The sequence below is a fragment of the Fusarium oxysporum genome, chromosome 3 (genome assembly GCF_000149955.1).
Source record: "Fusarium oxysporum f. sp. lycopersici 4287 chromosome 3, whole genome shotgun sequence".
Classification (NCBI taxonomy): Eukaryota; Fungi; Ascomycota; class Sordariomycetes; order Hypocreales; family Nectriaceae; genus Fusarium; species Fusarium oxysporum.
Window position 1 is genome coordinate 4,694,815 of NC_030988.1, and position 12,168 is coordinate 4,706,982.

The 12,168-nt window shown below is 50.1% G+C and overlaps 5 protein-coding genes across 8 annotated transcripts; 3 read left to right on the forward strand and 2 right to left on the reverse strand.

Moving 5' to 3' along the window:
- Nucleotides 1–1,856: 1,856 nt before the first annotated feature.
- On the forward strand, nucleotides 1,857–3,767 carry FOXG_06937 (uncharacterized protein). Of its 2 annotated transcripts, XM_018385577.1 has the most exons (2): nucleotides 1,857–2,698; nucleotides 2,762–3,767. In XM_018385577.1, exons 1-2 carry the CDS (start codon nucleotides 2,515–2,517, stop codon nucleotides 3,103–3,105), a joined length of 528 nt encoding a protein of 175 aa, XP_018243020.1. In that variant the 5' UTR covers nucleotides 1,857–2,514; the 3' UTR covers nucleotides 3,106–3,767. The 2 variants fall into 2 exon arrangements, with proteins under 2 accessions (XP_018243020.1, XP_018243021.1); XM_018385578.1 differs by having other exon boundaries at nucleotides 1,857–3,765.
- A 1,781-nt stretch (nucleotides 3,768–5,548) lies between these two features.
- Nucleotides 5,549–5,878, forward strand: FOXG_06938 (uncharacterized protein; the record flags this gene model as incomplete). The annotated part of the gene is made up of 1 exon (XM_018385579.1): nucleotides 5,549–5,878. The coding sequence occupies one exon, from the start codon at nucleotides 5,549–5,551 to the stop codon at nucleotides 5,876–5,878; it is 330 nt and encodes a 109-aa protein (XP_018243022.1).
- Nucleotides 5,879–5,918: 40 nt separating this feature from the next.
- On the reverse strand, nucleotides 5,919–6,801 carry FOXG_19473 (uncharacterized protein; the record flags this gene model as incomplete). The annotated part of the gene is made up of 2 exons (XM_018399690.1): nucleotides 5,919–6,307; nucleotides 6,510–6,801. The coding sequence occupies 2 exons, from the start codon at nucleotides 6,799–6,801 to the stop codon at nucleotides 5,919–5,921; spliced, it is 681 nt and encodes a 226-aa protein (XP_018243023.1).
- A 463-nt stretch (nucleotides 6,802–7,264) lies between these two features.
- On the forward strand, nucleotides 7,265–9,183 carry FOXG_06939 (uncharacterized protein; the record flags this gene model as incomplete). Of its 2 annotated transcripts, XM_018385581.1 has the most annotated exons (4): nucleotides 7,265–7,661; nucleotides 7,709–8,126; nucleotides 8,184–8,949; nucleotides 8,998–9,183. In XM_018385581.1, the coding sequence occupies 4 exons, from the start codon at nucleotides 7,265–7,267 to the stop codon at nucleotides 9,181–9,183; spliced, it is 1,767 nt and encodes a 588-aa protein (XP_018243025.1). The 2 variants fall into 2 exon arrangements, with proteins under 2 accessions (XP_018243025.1, XP_018243024.1); XM_018385580.1 differs by having other exon boundaries at nucleotides 7,709–8,949.
- A 217-nt stretch (nucleotides 9,184–9,400) lies between these two features.
- FOXG_06940 (uncharacterized protein) lies at nucleotides 9,401–12,051 on the reverse strand (the record flags this gene model as incomplete). 2 transcript variants are annotated; one of them, XM_018385583.1, is made up of 3 exons in its annotated part: nucleotides 9,401–11,322; nucleotides 11,379–11,652; nucleotides 11,716–12,051. In XM_018385583.1, 3 exons carry the CDS (start codon nucleotides 12,049–12,051, stop codon nucleotides 9,401–9,403), a joined length of 2,532 nt encoding a protein of 843 aa, XP_018243027.1. The 2 variants fall into 2 exon arrangements, with proteins under 2 accessions (XP_018243027.1, XP_018243026.1); XM_018385582.1 differs by having other exon boundaries at nucleotides 11,379–12,051.
- Between the last annotated feature and the right edge of the window lie 117 nt (nucleotides 12,052–12,168).

The window sequence follows — 12,168 nt, forward strand, 5'->3', positions numbered from 1 at the left end:
TACGAACCTGCAGTTTATGATATTTACGGGCCAAAGATTGAGTTTGAAGATCCTTCATTGCAACCACTTAGCATCAGACTGGCGAGCATGTGATGATTACATTTTGGAATCACGCTATGCTTTACGAAAGCCATACTCAGCATTTTTGCTATTACCCCTTTTTTTCTACGATAATCACTTGTAACATTAGGGTCATACCAAAGCTGGACCACGCGCCGATCTCTGTTCCATGAACTTAATTCTCATTAGTGAAGAGTATATACTCCATCGAGACGTTATTGGACGCCATTGGAGAAAACATGCTGTTCTGCGGTATCTATAGACATTTCTCTAGAACGCATGAAGGATGTCACTTGCCAGTCGAAAAGCATTTCATTGGACGTTTCTGTCTTGCTTCCTTTCTTTGGTGGAATTTTGGGAAAGTTTGCTTTTTGCGTCCATCATTTCCAGCTTAGCATTCATGACATTGGATGGCTGGTATTACGGCACCCCATATTATCCAGCCTTGATAGCTTGGGTCTTTTAATCGCATCTTATGTTGCTGAGGCTTTCTCTTCTCTTGTTGGCTTTTTTGAGCAATGTGTCTTGTTGGATTGGGCAGGTTATTACTGGGGATGGTAATTTCGGGGAAAATTTGTTTTGCTTTCAACTTTCCAATGCCATAGTTTCTATTTCCAAATAAAGCATGCTACTGCTACTTCATTATGCTGCAAAGCTTCATTATGCATGGCGTACCAAGCTCGCGGTTCCGTATCGTCCCATGCGTCCGAATTGCCACTTGGAGAGCTGCTTGATTCCAGCCTAAAAGTCTAGCGAAGGCGCCGCCTCAACAACTGCGTTATAGATTTAGAGTTAGATATCCCAAGCCCGTCGGGAATTTACTATGTCACGGACGAAACTGGTTGGCCTCCAGGTTTCTGCCGCGTCCTTGGTGGAGGCTCGTGGTGGCGTTGTCCTTAAATGAAATCTATGGTACGGTGGGATTTGTAGAACGCCCGACTCGACAACAAGAAGAGCCCCATAGTTTCACGAGTTTTGTTAAAGAATACAGACAACTGAGAAACTTACTTGTAGCACTGCGGCCTGAGGTTGTGCACACAGGCGATCATAACAATTGGATCGGCGACCAACTGCGCCAAGAGTTGTCTAAACTGTTGAATCATGAAGAAGTCGATGCCATCTTGACTACGTCGAAAAAGAATCTCGGCGATGATGATCGGGAGGTAGCGCCGGCGAAGAGCATCCATGTCCAACTCGACGATCTGGAGAATAGCGAAATTGGCGCTGCGGCGCATGAGACCGTCTACCGCTGGTACATAAAGTTCTTTCTCGGAAGCATAAAGATCTTAACAAAAGGCTTTAAAAAAACTAAAAACTAAAATAAATTAAAAAAATAAAAAAAAACTTTCTCGATGGACTAGACGTCGCCTGCTTCTAGAGACCAAAGCAGACGCTTGAGTTTGCTACACAGGGGCCAAAGGCTACAGGTGACAATTACTCAGAAATGGCGTCTTGGATTGAAGGAAGAGTAAGGTGCGTCCATTCGCCCCACAGACCGGTGATTCACGCTTCTGACTTAACATGAAAACCCGACGCGAGTTCGCCAACACCTTCTCAATCCAGAATTAAGTGGATTGGACTCAACTTGGGTGCATATGATTATATATTTAGAATTCGACATAGAAAACAAGAAAAGCCCTAGACCATGCCCACTACGAGGTAAGGCGCGCGATAAGCTTCAGCTCTTGGCCAAACTCAACTCTGGATATCAATGCTCTGATACGGTGGCCAATTACAGAAGGCTTAGTCATAGTTATTGGGCTAGCTTACAGTGCCTTTGGTGGCAGTGGGCCACCGTCGGAACTTTGATCAATCATTCAACATTCGTACCGCTACGTAACCATATGGTAATGAGACCGGAACTCTGTCAATATCCTTTGACGTAAAACAGATCATCTTTCAGTTCTGCAAGAGAACACTCAGAAACCACCTTGGAAAGAAATTACGGGCTCTCAGGAGCGCAAACACGCGACGCGTCGCTGACAGAACAGGTTGAGGCGAAGACATCTCCACCAACACACCATCGCTGGGACCGCGGAACCAGATAACTCGAATCAGGAGATGGCGCTGCTCACATCAGTACTGGCCAAAACAATGCCGCTAGCAGCGGGAAACGGTAATCGCTACTTCAGCAACGATAATCGAAACACCATATACGCGAAATCAGACCCAAAGTTAAACTGGAGTTGGCGGCTCCGACAATGATGCCGGACAAGGCTCCAGCCGAGTTCCACAGACGATACAAACACGCGAGCCTACCTACGACTGGTGCTTCCGCTGCGGGCGATGGGCCACCGTTCCTGGGGATGCCCAAAAGAGAAGGATGAGGAAGTACAACGAGACAATGCCAGACACTTTAACCGGAACAAGGAAAGATTGTACGCCGAGAGAACAGCGCAGCTGAACGGACGAGCACCGATGGAAACGGCAAAGACCACTATGATGGAATAGGTGATGCCTCGACCGCCGGTCGGCTTTCGACTGACTCCCTCTGAGCAACTTGCTCTGAACACAATGCTGCGCTACGATGGGAGGGGCTTCACGCGTGTAGAGGCCGACGACTCCAAGCCTTGGTTGCCGGGTGAGCGCCGACCTGAAGCGACGCCTGGCGAGGATTACTCAAGGCCCTGGTTTCCAGGTGAGTAACGCCCCATGGTTGGCAGCCCTGGCTGGGAGGCATTGGCTCACGTTCACCCTGCAGTAAACTCAACCTTCCGACAGACGACAGCGACTCCCGCAGACCAACTGATGGTAAACGCGGCCGCGCGTGCGACAAACAAAAACAAGAATGATCCGAAGGGCAAGAAGAATACAGCGTCCGTGGACAGCGATCGACTCAAAGTTCCAGCCATTGAAGCTTTACGACAAGCAGAGGAGATGACTGATCACACCACTAGAGGAACACCCGCCGACGCTCTGGAGCTGAGGGCCATTGTGTTGAGGGAGGAGGAGCAGCCTCTACCTCCGGGCCCTCGATACATAGACGTGGAGATGGCACAAAACATTTCAGAAGAAGAATTCGAGAGGCTGCTACTGCACTTATAACCTCACCTGGGAAGATTCAACTTGCAGAACGGAGCTGGGAAGGCAGTTCTCACCACGGAGAAAAAATCAAGGCATATCTTCGAGAAGATCGGATTAACTGATGAGTGTCAAGTGCCCGAATTCGAGACTGAACAACAGTTGAAAGAGCAAACAATCACCATCAGCGAGTTACAGTTGCTACAGATCGCTCCGTCGATCCGCCAACGGTTATCGAGACTCATGCAATGCCGACGAAGAGCGAAAACAACTAAGACCAAAGAAGCACCGGTGAACATGCTAGCACTCTTCAGAGAACTACTGGATCTTATTGGCTTCAAAGGACACCAGCCTTGAGTGATATCTCACCATCACCCAAACAGTTCCAGGCAATCAACAACAACCGCAAGGACGAGAGAGAGGGACCGCAAGGCCTGGCAGAGCTAGAAGAAAAGGCACTCATCTATTTGGATGATGAAGAAGGCATTCTGGCTGAACTATGACGCCATTGAACAGGCGTACCATCTTTCGGGAAACGAGGAGCCACCATTCGGGAAGCTGTGAGGATGCAGTGGCCAGAATCGAAACAGCAACCTAGGGATTCAACTCATACAGGGGAATCCATAAGCAGACAATCAAGTATCATATCAAGAAAACCAGGAACTTGTTTTGTTTATCTTCCCATGCGAGTGAAAATTTTGTGATGCATTGAGAGAACCATGTTTTGGGCACGATGCGCCACCAGAGTGCCGCGTCAGACGAGATCGCTAAACTACCCCGCTATCAGGCCTAAGTTCCAGCGGAAGAACCTTCCTCCAACATCACGAAAACATCATTCGGCCGCGCTGGCTTGGCGCGCACGGCAATCGCCGCAAACGTTGCTGATCAAACACATTTCGATTTTCACTATCCAAGATTTTCTTTGCCTTTACGCATAAGCACAGAGCTCGAACTTCTTCCACCGATCCTGGAGCGCGCGGAGGCTGAGCGAACACCAGGCACGATAAAGAGCGACTCCTCAGAGCCACAACACCAGCAAATCGAAACCTGTTCGCCATCACCGAAGATGCCGCAGGCCGCAGGAGTTGAATCACCTCACTCCAAAGAACGAAACCCAAAGTAAACCACCGACTGACAGGACTCCTCCCAAATGCCGAGTCATCAACGCGAGAGAAGAGATCGACAACCGAACCGAAACTGCGCGACGAGTCGGGCTCATGGGTCGAACATCGCAGACAAACTCGACACCAGCTTCAAAATCGATACTGGAACACTCCGGAAGTAGACGGGGGAACGCTGCGGAAGGGCGGCATGGTTGATGGTGGCGACGGCTGGCAGAGGAGGGGAGGCACCACAGCGAACCCTAGAGTTTGACGACGGCGAAATGAAGTATACCAGCTGGGATAGCCTGTACATACAGACGGCAGAGTCGGACGCTTGCTAACTTGATTGCGAAATCCGAAACCCGCCATCTTCAAAGTCTTGAGAATATACAGCAGACGCGACATCTTGGCAGCCAAATAGTTCACCCCCTCTAATGGAACGCAACTGACTGATCGATCGATGGTCATAAGCCTGGGGACCGAACACGCATTGTATTCCGAAACCAGACAACCAGCGACCAGATCATGTGCTACAACTGAGAATGGTCCATGATTACTGGCGCCTTAACAAGATAACGAAGAAACCAGCGTGCCCAGCCACAACTTGGAAGTAGACTTGGATTCCATATACTGTGGTCAACCACGAGTGTTCTCTCAGTTAGATGCCTCACACAGACTATGGGGCATACCAATTTAACCTTCAGATCGTGAAAGGACCGGGTTCCTCACACCAAATGGGCTCTATTACTACAACAACAACACACCAATGGGACTCAAAGGTTCATCAGCCTCCAGTGCTAGGTTTGGAGATTTGGCTTTTGGCCACCTATTGTATCAGGACGGCTCTGACTCCCGTCGTTTCACGAATACCTGAAAGAACTCGCTACGACGTTCTTTCTATACGTTGACGATCACCACACAGCCTCCGAGACATTCGAAGACCACTTAGAGTTCACGTTGAAGTACTACCTACCGCGAATCACTTGGGCGCCAATCAGTTTGAATGACAAGACAAGCATGTGCATATCTATCATGGAAAGTTTATACCGGGGACAGCAGACCCCATTCATCGTATAAAAGAAAGCTTCTTTGAGTTCCGCAATCAAGACAAGGTCCTGGAAACCATCAGTCCTGAGGCGGGAAACAAAACGCGACACACCAGTGCGGAAAGCAACGCCGCGGCAGCACTTGAGAGCATTTGCGACAGTATTCAGGATAACGTAAATTCGGGAGCAGACTCCACAAAACAGTTCCACCTCGGGACCGACGCCTCAGAGAACGGAACACGCGGAGTTCTCCAGCTAGATGATACCCCAGCAGGTGAGGATAGCACCGAGAAGGATTTCAAGAACGCAGGAGTTATCATGTGGATATTGGGGCGCTTCAACGATGCAGACCTCCAATACATGATGCCGGAAAGGGAAATGCTTGCAGTCGTGCGAGGATGGCAAGAAAGCCACTGGATGATCAAACACGCCTCGCACCCGGTGAAAGTTTATACGGATCACAAGGGAATGACCGACTCTATGGCAAACAGAGGTCACTTTCACGGCAAGGTTAGCCGCTGGATCGAAGTCGTGGGGGAGTGGGAATTCGAATACAGGTTCCGTTCGTGTAGGAGCAAGGTGATGCGCCTGGCGGACGGAATATCACGGCTACCTGAGGCGCTGAAGGAAGACGCCAAGCCTATTTGAACTGAAGATGGGCACCGGACGAATCTTGGGCGTTACATCTCTAACAGAACTTTCGGCAAGCGTCATTTTGCCGAGAAGCAGAGCGCCTGGAAAATATTTGATCACCGACACGTGAAAAGGAAACATTGGACATTGGCAACATGAGGCCTGGTACTCCGAAACCGTTTCTACCCTGCTCGAGGGTCTGAGCAGTTTGGAAGAGGGGCGATGGCGGCTGATGAAGTGATGCATGCTCAGATACAGAATCGTCGACAGGGAACCGCACTATCTGGAGAGCGAAGAATCTCTGGCACTCTGCGTGGCTGAGAAAGACGTGCCGCTCATCCTGCAGAAGGCGCACGACAAATGTGGACACTTCGCAATGGCTATCACGAACGATAGACTGAGAAGAAGACAATGGTGACCGAGTCGAGCCAGCGACATAGAGAACTATTGCAGAACATGCATGATGTGTCAGCAGACAGCATCGTGTGTTCTGGCATCACTGTCAGGGAGCATCACCAAGCTGGAGCCCTGGGGCATGGTGGGAATGATTTACCTCGCCCCGATCAAGCCATCGTCAGTCGAAGGGCAGCAACAGAGCCTGCTGTGTTCGAATGGTCGAGAACGATCTACTGCGATAATGGTTCACCCTTTGTGAACATGAAGTTGAGGATGGCGGCAGATAGGTAGGGGATAAAGATGGAACTAGGCCCCGACCTCTCATCGTTCCTGTACTGGTTTGCCAGAACGTGTCGTCCGCCTGGTAAGGAAACAAATCCAAAGGTGGGCAGCGGAAAGGGAGGGACTCTCGTTAGGTCGCTGACACCAGGTAGTACCCACGCGGTCATGATCAATCTCAACAGCAGATACATCGAGAGCATTGGTGCATTCCTGGCCATGGCGATGTTGGGATGGCTGTCGTTCGCTAAACATTCTGGCATCTTGGATCCTCTGCCCGATGAGGTGAATGCCTCGACTCGACATTATTAGAGGTCCAAGGACTTGATTCATCTGATCAAGGATGCTCTCCCACACGTTAGAGTTACTGCTGCACTGTAATCAGTGAAGGAGAGATGACAACTCTGACGTATGCATGCAGCTAGCTGCGGCGCAAGCTGTCTCATTGATACTCACATTGTCCTCAAATCCAGGAGACCATCCCTGGCGTTTTCGACCAGTCTAATATGCGGAAGAAGTGAGACTGACCCATCTTGACATTGAGAAAGCTCAGGCAGGGCCCCTTCATGTGAGCTACGGCCACCAGTGTGCCTTGATCGTCTTCTATCGAATCGCGGATCCATGCTGACACCGCCCTGCCCCGGCCCGATAAATTCCATATAAAAGATTGACAATTAGTTCGTGTGAAGCCTTCCAATCTTTCTACTTTTATCACTCCCTCCTTTCATGCTTCATACTTTCTTGACCTTCGTCTTTGGCCCTATCCACGCAATACTTACACTTCGCCACGAAGTAACACCAAAGTTGAAGCTTAACTTGTCACTTCTGTCTGCGATACCATTACACAACTGCCTTACGCATACATCTGCGCATACGCCTATGATCAGTATGAACTCAAACGACTTTACTGAGAACGAATCCGTTCTGGGCTCGGGCGAGATACGGTCAACCCCAACGACCCAGTGCAAGCTTTGTGCTATGCACAACTGCAATGCGCAGAGTTACTCAACAGTATCATATTGGGACCCGCCTTCTGTCTCATTCCAGCAAATTCCTAGTGAGGCGATATCACGCCCCAAATCTATGGACCAAGACCTTTACCCTCCTACAACGACGAACGACTGTAGGTAAATGCAAGCCAAATGCTATAACTAAGCTAATTTCAATCAGCGTCATGGATGGAAAATCCAGTTGAAGTGCAATTCAACCTTCAGGGCGAGGGCTTCAATATGGCTACTAATGAAGCCATTCCCATGCTTGATCTCAAGCAAGGTACGCTCATCTATGAAGACCAGATGGCTATAGATGATGGTTCAAAGCTGTATTGCACGTCTGGTTCCTCCTCTTTCACTCCCACCTCTAGCCCTTACTACGATGGCTCCTCTCCAGCGGCCTCTGGGGCATGCTACTTCAGCCCTAGCTACTCACCCTCAGATAACCGTACTGCCATGATGTTTTCCGCTGAGAGTTCGAGTGTTGCCTCGGGACCAATGACACTTCTGCCGAGAACAGACCTTTTAATGAGTCAGAGTCGCAACAACTGCGCCTCTCCTTCTCGAAATCACAATCATCGATATGCTCCTTACAGGTTAGAGGGCTCAAGACTCGAACAATGCTCTCAAGTCACTTCCAACACCTCAGCAAGCCGCAAGCCTGTCCAGCATGGCCACCAAGCTCGCCCAGATGACAACAACAGCCACCAGAATTTTAAATCCCATCATTCTTTCCCCGCTAATGGTGCCACTCCTCTGTCCTCCAACTACTTCAACCTTCATGCCATGCAGGAAGCACCCCTAATTCTTTCCAGCATTCCCGTCTATCATAGAGGCAATATGTTAATTCCGACCCAGCTTTCATCCCTAACGGCCCAGCAGCACCCTTGGCAAACCGATGTAAACAATTTTGCCCCGCCCCAGCCGCTTCTGTCTCACGGCCTCTCCAGAATACTCCAGAGCAATGGAGACGCCGCTTGTCTCAGCGGACACTACATCGACCTTTCTGACCCTCCTGAGCTGTACGCTGCACTCCGTGAGGAGCAGATTCCTCCACCCCCTGAAGACATGAACCCCGAGGATCCCGACATGATTCCCTGCGAGCAGGAATTGAGTTTTGAAGGCGATCTTTACACCCCTAGATGGGTTCGAGGTCATGGCAACAAGCGGGAGGGCTGGTGTGGAATCTGCAAGCCTGGGCGATGGCTTGTGCTGAAGAGCTCGGCTTTCTGGTATGACAGGTCGTTCTCTCATGGTATCAGTGCCGCCACCGGAAGCTCATTCCAGGAACCTCAGCAGAAGCGGCGTATGAATGGAAACCCTGATGTTTGGGAAGGACTTTGTGGTAGCTGTGAACAGTGGATTGCACTTGTTAGCAGCAAGAAGAAGGGAACCACCTGGTTTAGACATGCTTATAAGGTAAGTCTGACCAATCATTTAAAAGGTGCTTTGACTAACAGCATCCAGTGTCACACGCACCTTAAGGTGAAAGGCACATTTAAACGTCGCCGTGAAGGGGGAAGCGCCAGGGGTTTTGACCAAGCCCCAAGGCTGAACACAACATCAGCGACCCATGGCAATGATTGGAAGATAGACCGAATCAAGCCAGCGTTACCCGAGAACACGACTGGTTTCCCCCCGTGCGTGCCCTAGTTCCTAGTCCTGACGTCAGACTGGCAATTTCTACGCTTTCTGTATCATTCTTCTTTTGCTGCGCAAGGCAGAGCCTTGGTTTGAGAACCGTTATTTAGTCTAAGGTGTCTTCATTCGTTGGATCGCCATTCGGGTATATTATGGCTCATGCTGTGCATTCTAGGGAGGGAGGCAATGTGGGTCATGTCAATTAGCCTCAGCCCGTCCCCGAGGCATATCAGTCAAGTAATGTTTGAAGTGTGAGAGCTTCATCTTTAGAGTAAACCCGAACACCCATAATACACACAGCACTCCAAGGACTCGGTGTTTCGTCCTCACTTGAGTTATCACTGTCTGTGCTCTCTCCTACTAGAGCTTTCCTCACATCATGCTCACACCTCGTGTTCCTCCGAGGCCCATCCCTCGACTCTTTCTCCAGAGAATGCGCGGCATCGTCAGTATTGTACAGCTCTTCCCATTCACTAATCGGGGAATCTGATGAATCGCCTGCCGAATCCCGAAAAGAAGAACCAAGTAAATGCTCATCGTCTCGTGAAGACATCGTCGCTGACACAGGCTTTGCCGACGACCCTTCTTCTTCCACAAGCCGCTCGTGGCAAGAGCAAGACCGGATCACCTTCCCGTCTTCTGCATGACGCTGGACGATGATCTCCTGTTGAGCAGTGCCCTTTTCAACGTCACTTGGTAAAGTGCAACCTCTTGTCCCTTCGACATCAGCATTGGTGTTCTTTGTCAATGGCCCTGCACCCGTCTGCGTCGAAGTCAAGGGCTCCTTATTTGAGGCGCTATCTATTTCTTTGTGAGCTTTGCAACGAGTTCGTTGTTTGTTCTTGTTCTTCTGTTTCTGCTTTTTGGTAAGGACTCGTTTGATGTGGCGTTCCTCCCATCGTCGGCGGCGCTCCTCCCGACGGCACTTCGATGCTCTCTCTCGATCCTTGATCTTATCTAAACGGCTGGCTTCGCTAATATAAGCTTCGGCCTTCTTGTGGGCTACGTCGTAAGCAAAGCCAACCTGCGCCAGCTTGACGTTCTCCGTCCTGGCTCTGCACTCCTGCTTGATGACGTCCTCCACTGACTCCAATGATGTGTCTCTTTCCGCATCTACTCGCGTGCATATGGTGTAGGTACCAGGTATCAACTTGGGCAGCTCTACAGAAGCTGATCGTGTCATCAAAGAGTTGTCATGAGACTGCGCTACACACCGACGAACCCCTGAGTCGGCGTCATGGTAAATGCGAAAACTAAGACGGAAGGCGTATTGGCCGTGGAGACCATTGAAATACCGTCTGTCAAGCTGTGAGACTGCAACGACAACTGGAGACTCCTTTGTCAGGACGATACGGAATCGGTCTTGGTGGCATGCCCTCCAGGGCACGTTAACGCTGATCCAACTCTGGCTACACCTCCAGTCTACCTCTCGGAAGAGCCTTGTGCGATCCAGGTGCGAGTATTTCCGCAGAAAGTCTTCAAAGGAGATCCAAAAGACAGAATCGCCACCAAAGCGATGCCCGAGTTCTTGCTGGACTTCTGCTGTCCACTCTTTTGAGCCATCACTCCAGGCACCTTCCCAGATGCCTTTACGGGCAAGAGCCCACGGATTGCGGATCTTCAGCAACCGCTTGCCTGATTTGAGTGTGTGGGCTGCCACGACAATGTAGGCATGGCCCTCTGAGATGCCGTCACGTTCGCCGTAGCCGCCATCCAGTATCCCGGTCGAGGCGCCAAACAGAAACTCCTGGTTGACCTTGGATAATTCGTCAGCCCAGAAGAGATCGGGATCAAGAATATCTGAAGTAAATAGCTGAGTGGTCACTCCACCAGAAAGATCTTCCAATCCCTCACCAACCCAGCCACATGCTAATGCCGCATAATCGCCATGAGCCTTTGCATAAGCTTTCTCAATGAGAGGAACCCAGGTTTCGTTCTGATCTCTGCACTGGGCAAAGAAAAGGGCCTTGGAACCGGTCTGATACGTTCTCTTGTACTCGCTTTCCGCGTCGACTCGATCGGTTTGTTGCAGAAGTGCTCGCTGCAAACTCGGAGAGTCCCAACAGGGTGATTGAAGGTAGAGCGTATCATCGATGATGGTATACGTCCACGCTCCGTCTCGGTAGAAGACGAAGCCATAGACACCGACTTCTACTCCAGATATCAGTGCCTTATGGGACTGCAACATGGGATGAAATGAAATATACCTGTGTCATGCGCCGCACATGTCTGAGTGAGCCCATATTCGAGGTTCGCAAGAGCGGTCAAGCCTGCGACAAACCAGCAGTTGCCGAGCTTGCCCTGCTTCACATCTCCGCCATCTACATTCTTCATGAACGTAGGTAGTGAAAAGATCTCATGTACTCTTTTGACGGCACCGGGCGCATTTGGCTCCGTGTCGAGGCAAGTTGTCTCACCCAGATCAAACATTGTCTGTCGAAGCCCATTCAGACAGTGACCTTGATCCGCAAAATCAAATACCTGAGCTATACAGTTAACCACCAAGAACCAATCCGGCGTCCGAGGGTCAATATGAGTACTCACGAGGTCCCAGTCCCTGTCTCTATATCTCATATTCACCCGCTTACACTCTTTGACGATCTCGTTCACTTTTCGCTGGCACTGTGTTACTGCTCGGAGACGTCCTTCAGTAAGCAATTCGTTACTATGATTGCCGTTTAGAGCAGCTTTTTCTGGCTGATCCAGTGGCAGGATCGTCAGGGCTTGTTGAGGGCGGGGGCTTGAGAAGCATCTCCAAATATTGTTGATCGAGGTCTGCGGCGACAACAACGGTTTCTTCTTCTTTTTCTTCCTTGTTTTCAAATTTACCCTACCGCTTCGCGAAGAGCTTTCTGAGTCAGATGAAGTAGAATGTGTCATGTATCGTAGATGACACGCAAGAGAAGCAAGGGATGGTGAGCTGGGGGTTTATAACCCAATTCTAACAGCTCGAATGAGGAATAGTGGGTTGATAACGGACTCCCTAGAAGTCCAGAA

Coding starts and splice junctions, on each gene's coding strand:
- FOXG_06937 (XM_018385577.1), top strand. CDS start 2,515: ATGCCTCGACCGCCGGTCGGCTTTCGACTGACTCCCTCTGAGCAACTT. Junction 2,699..2,761: donor CTCAAGGCCCTGGTTTCCAG/GTGAGTAACGCC, acceptor TTCACCCTGCAG/TAAACTCAACCTTCCGACAG.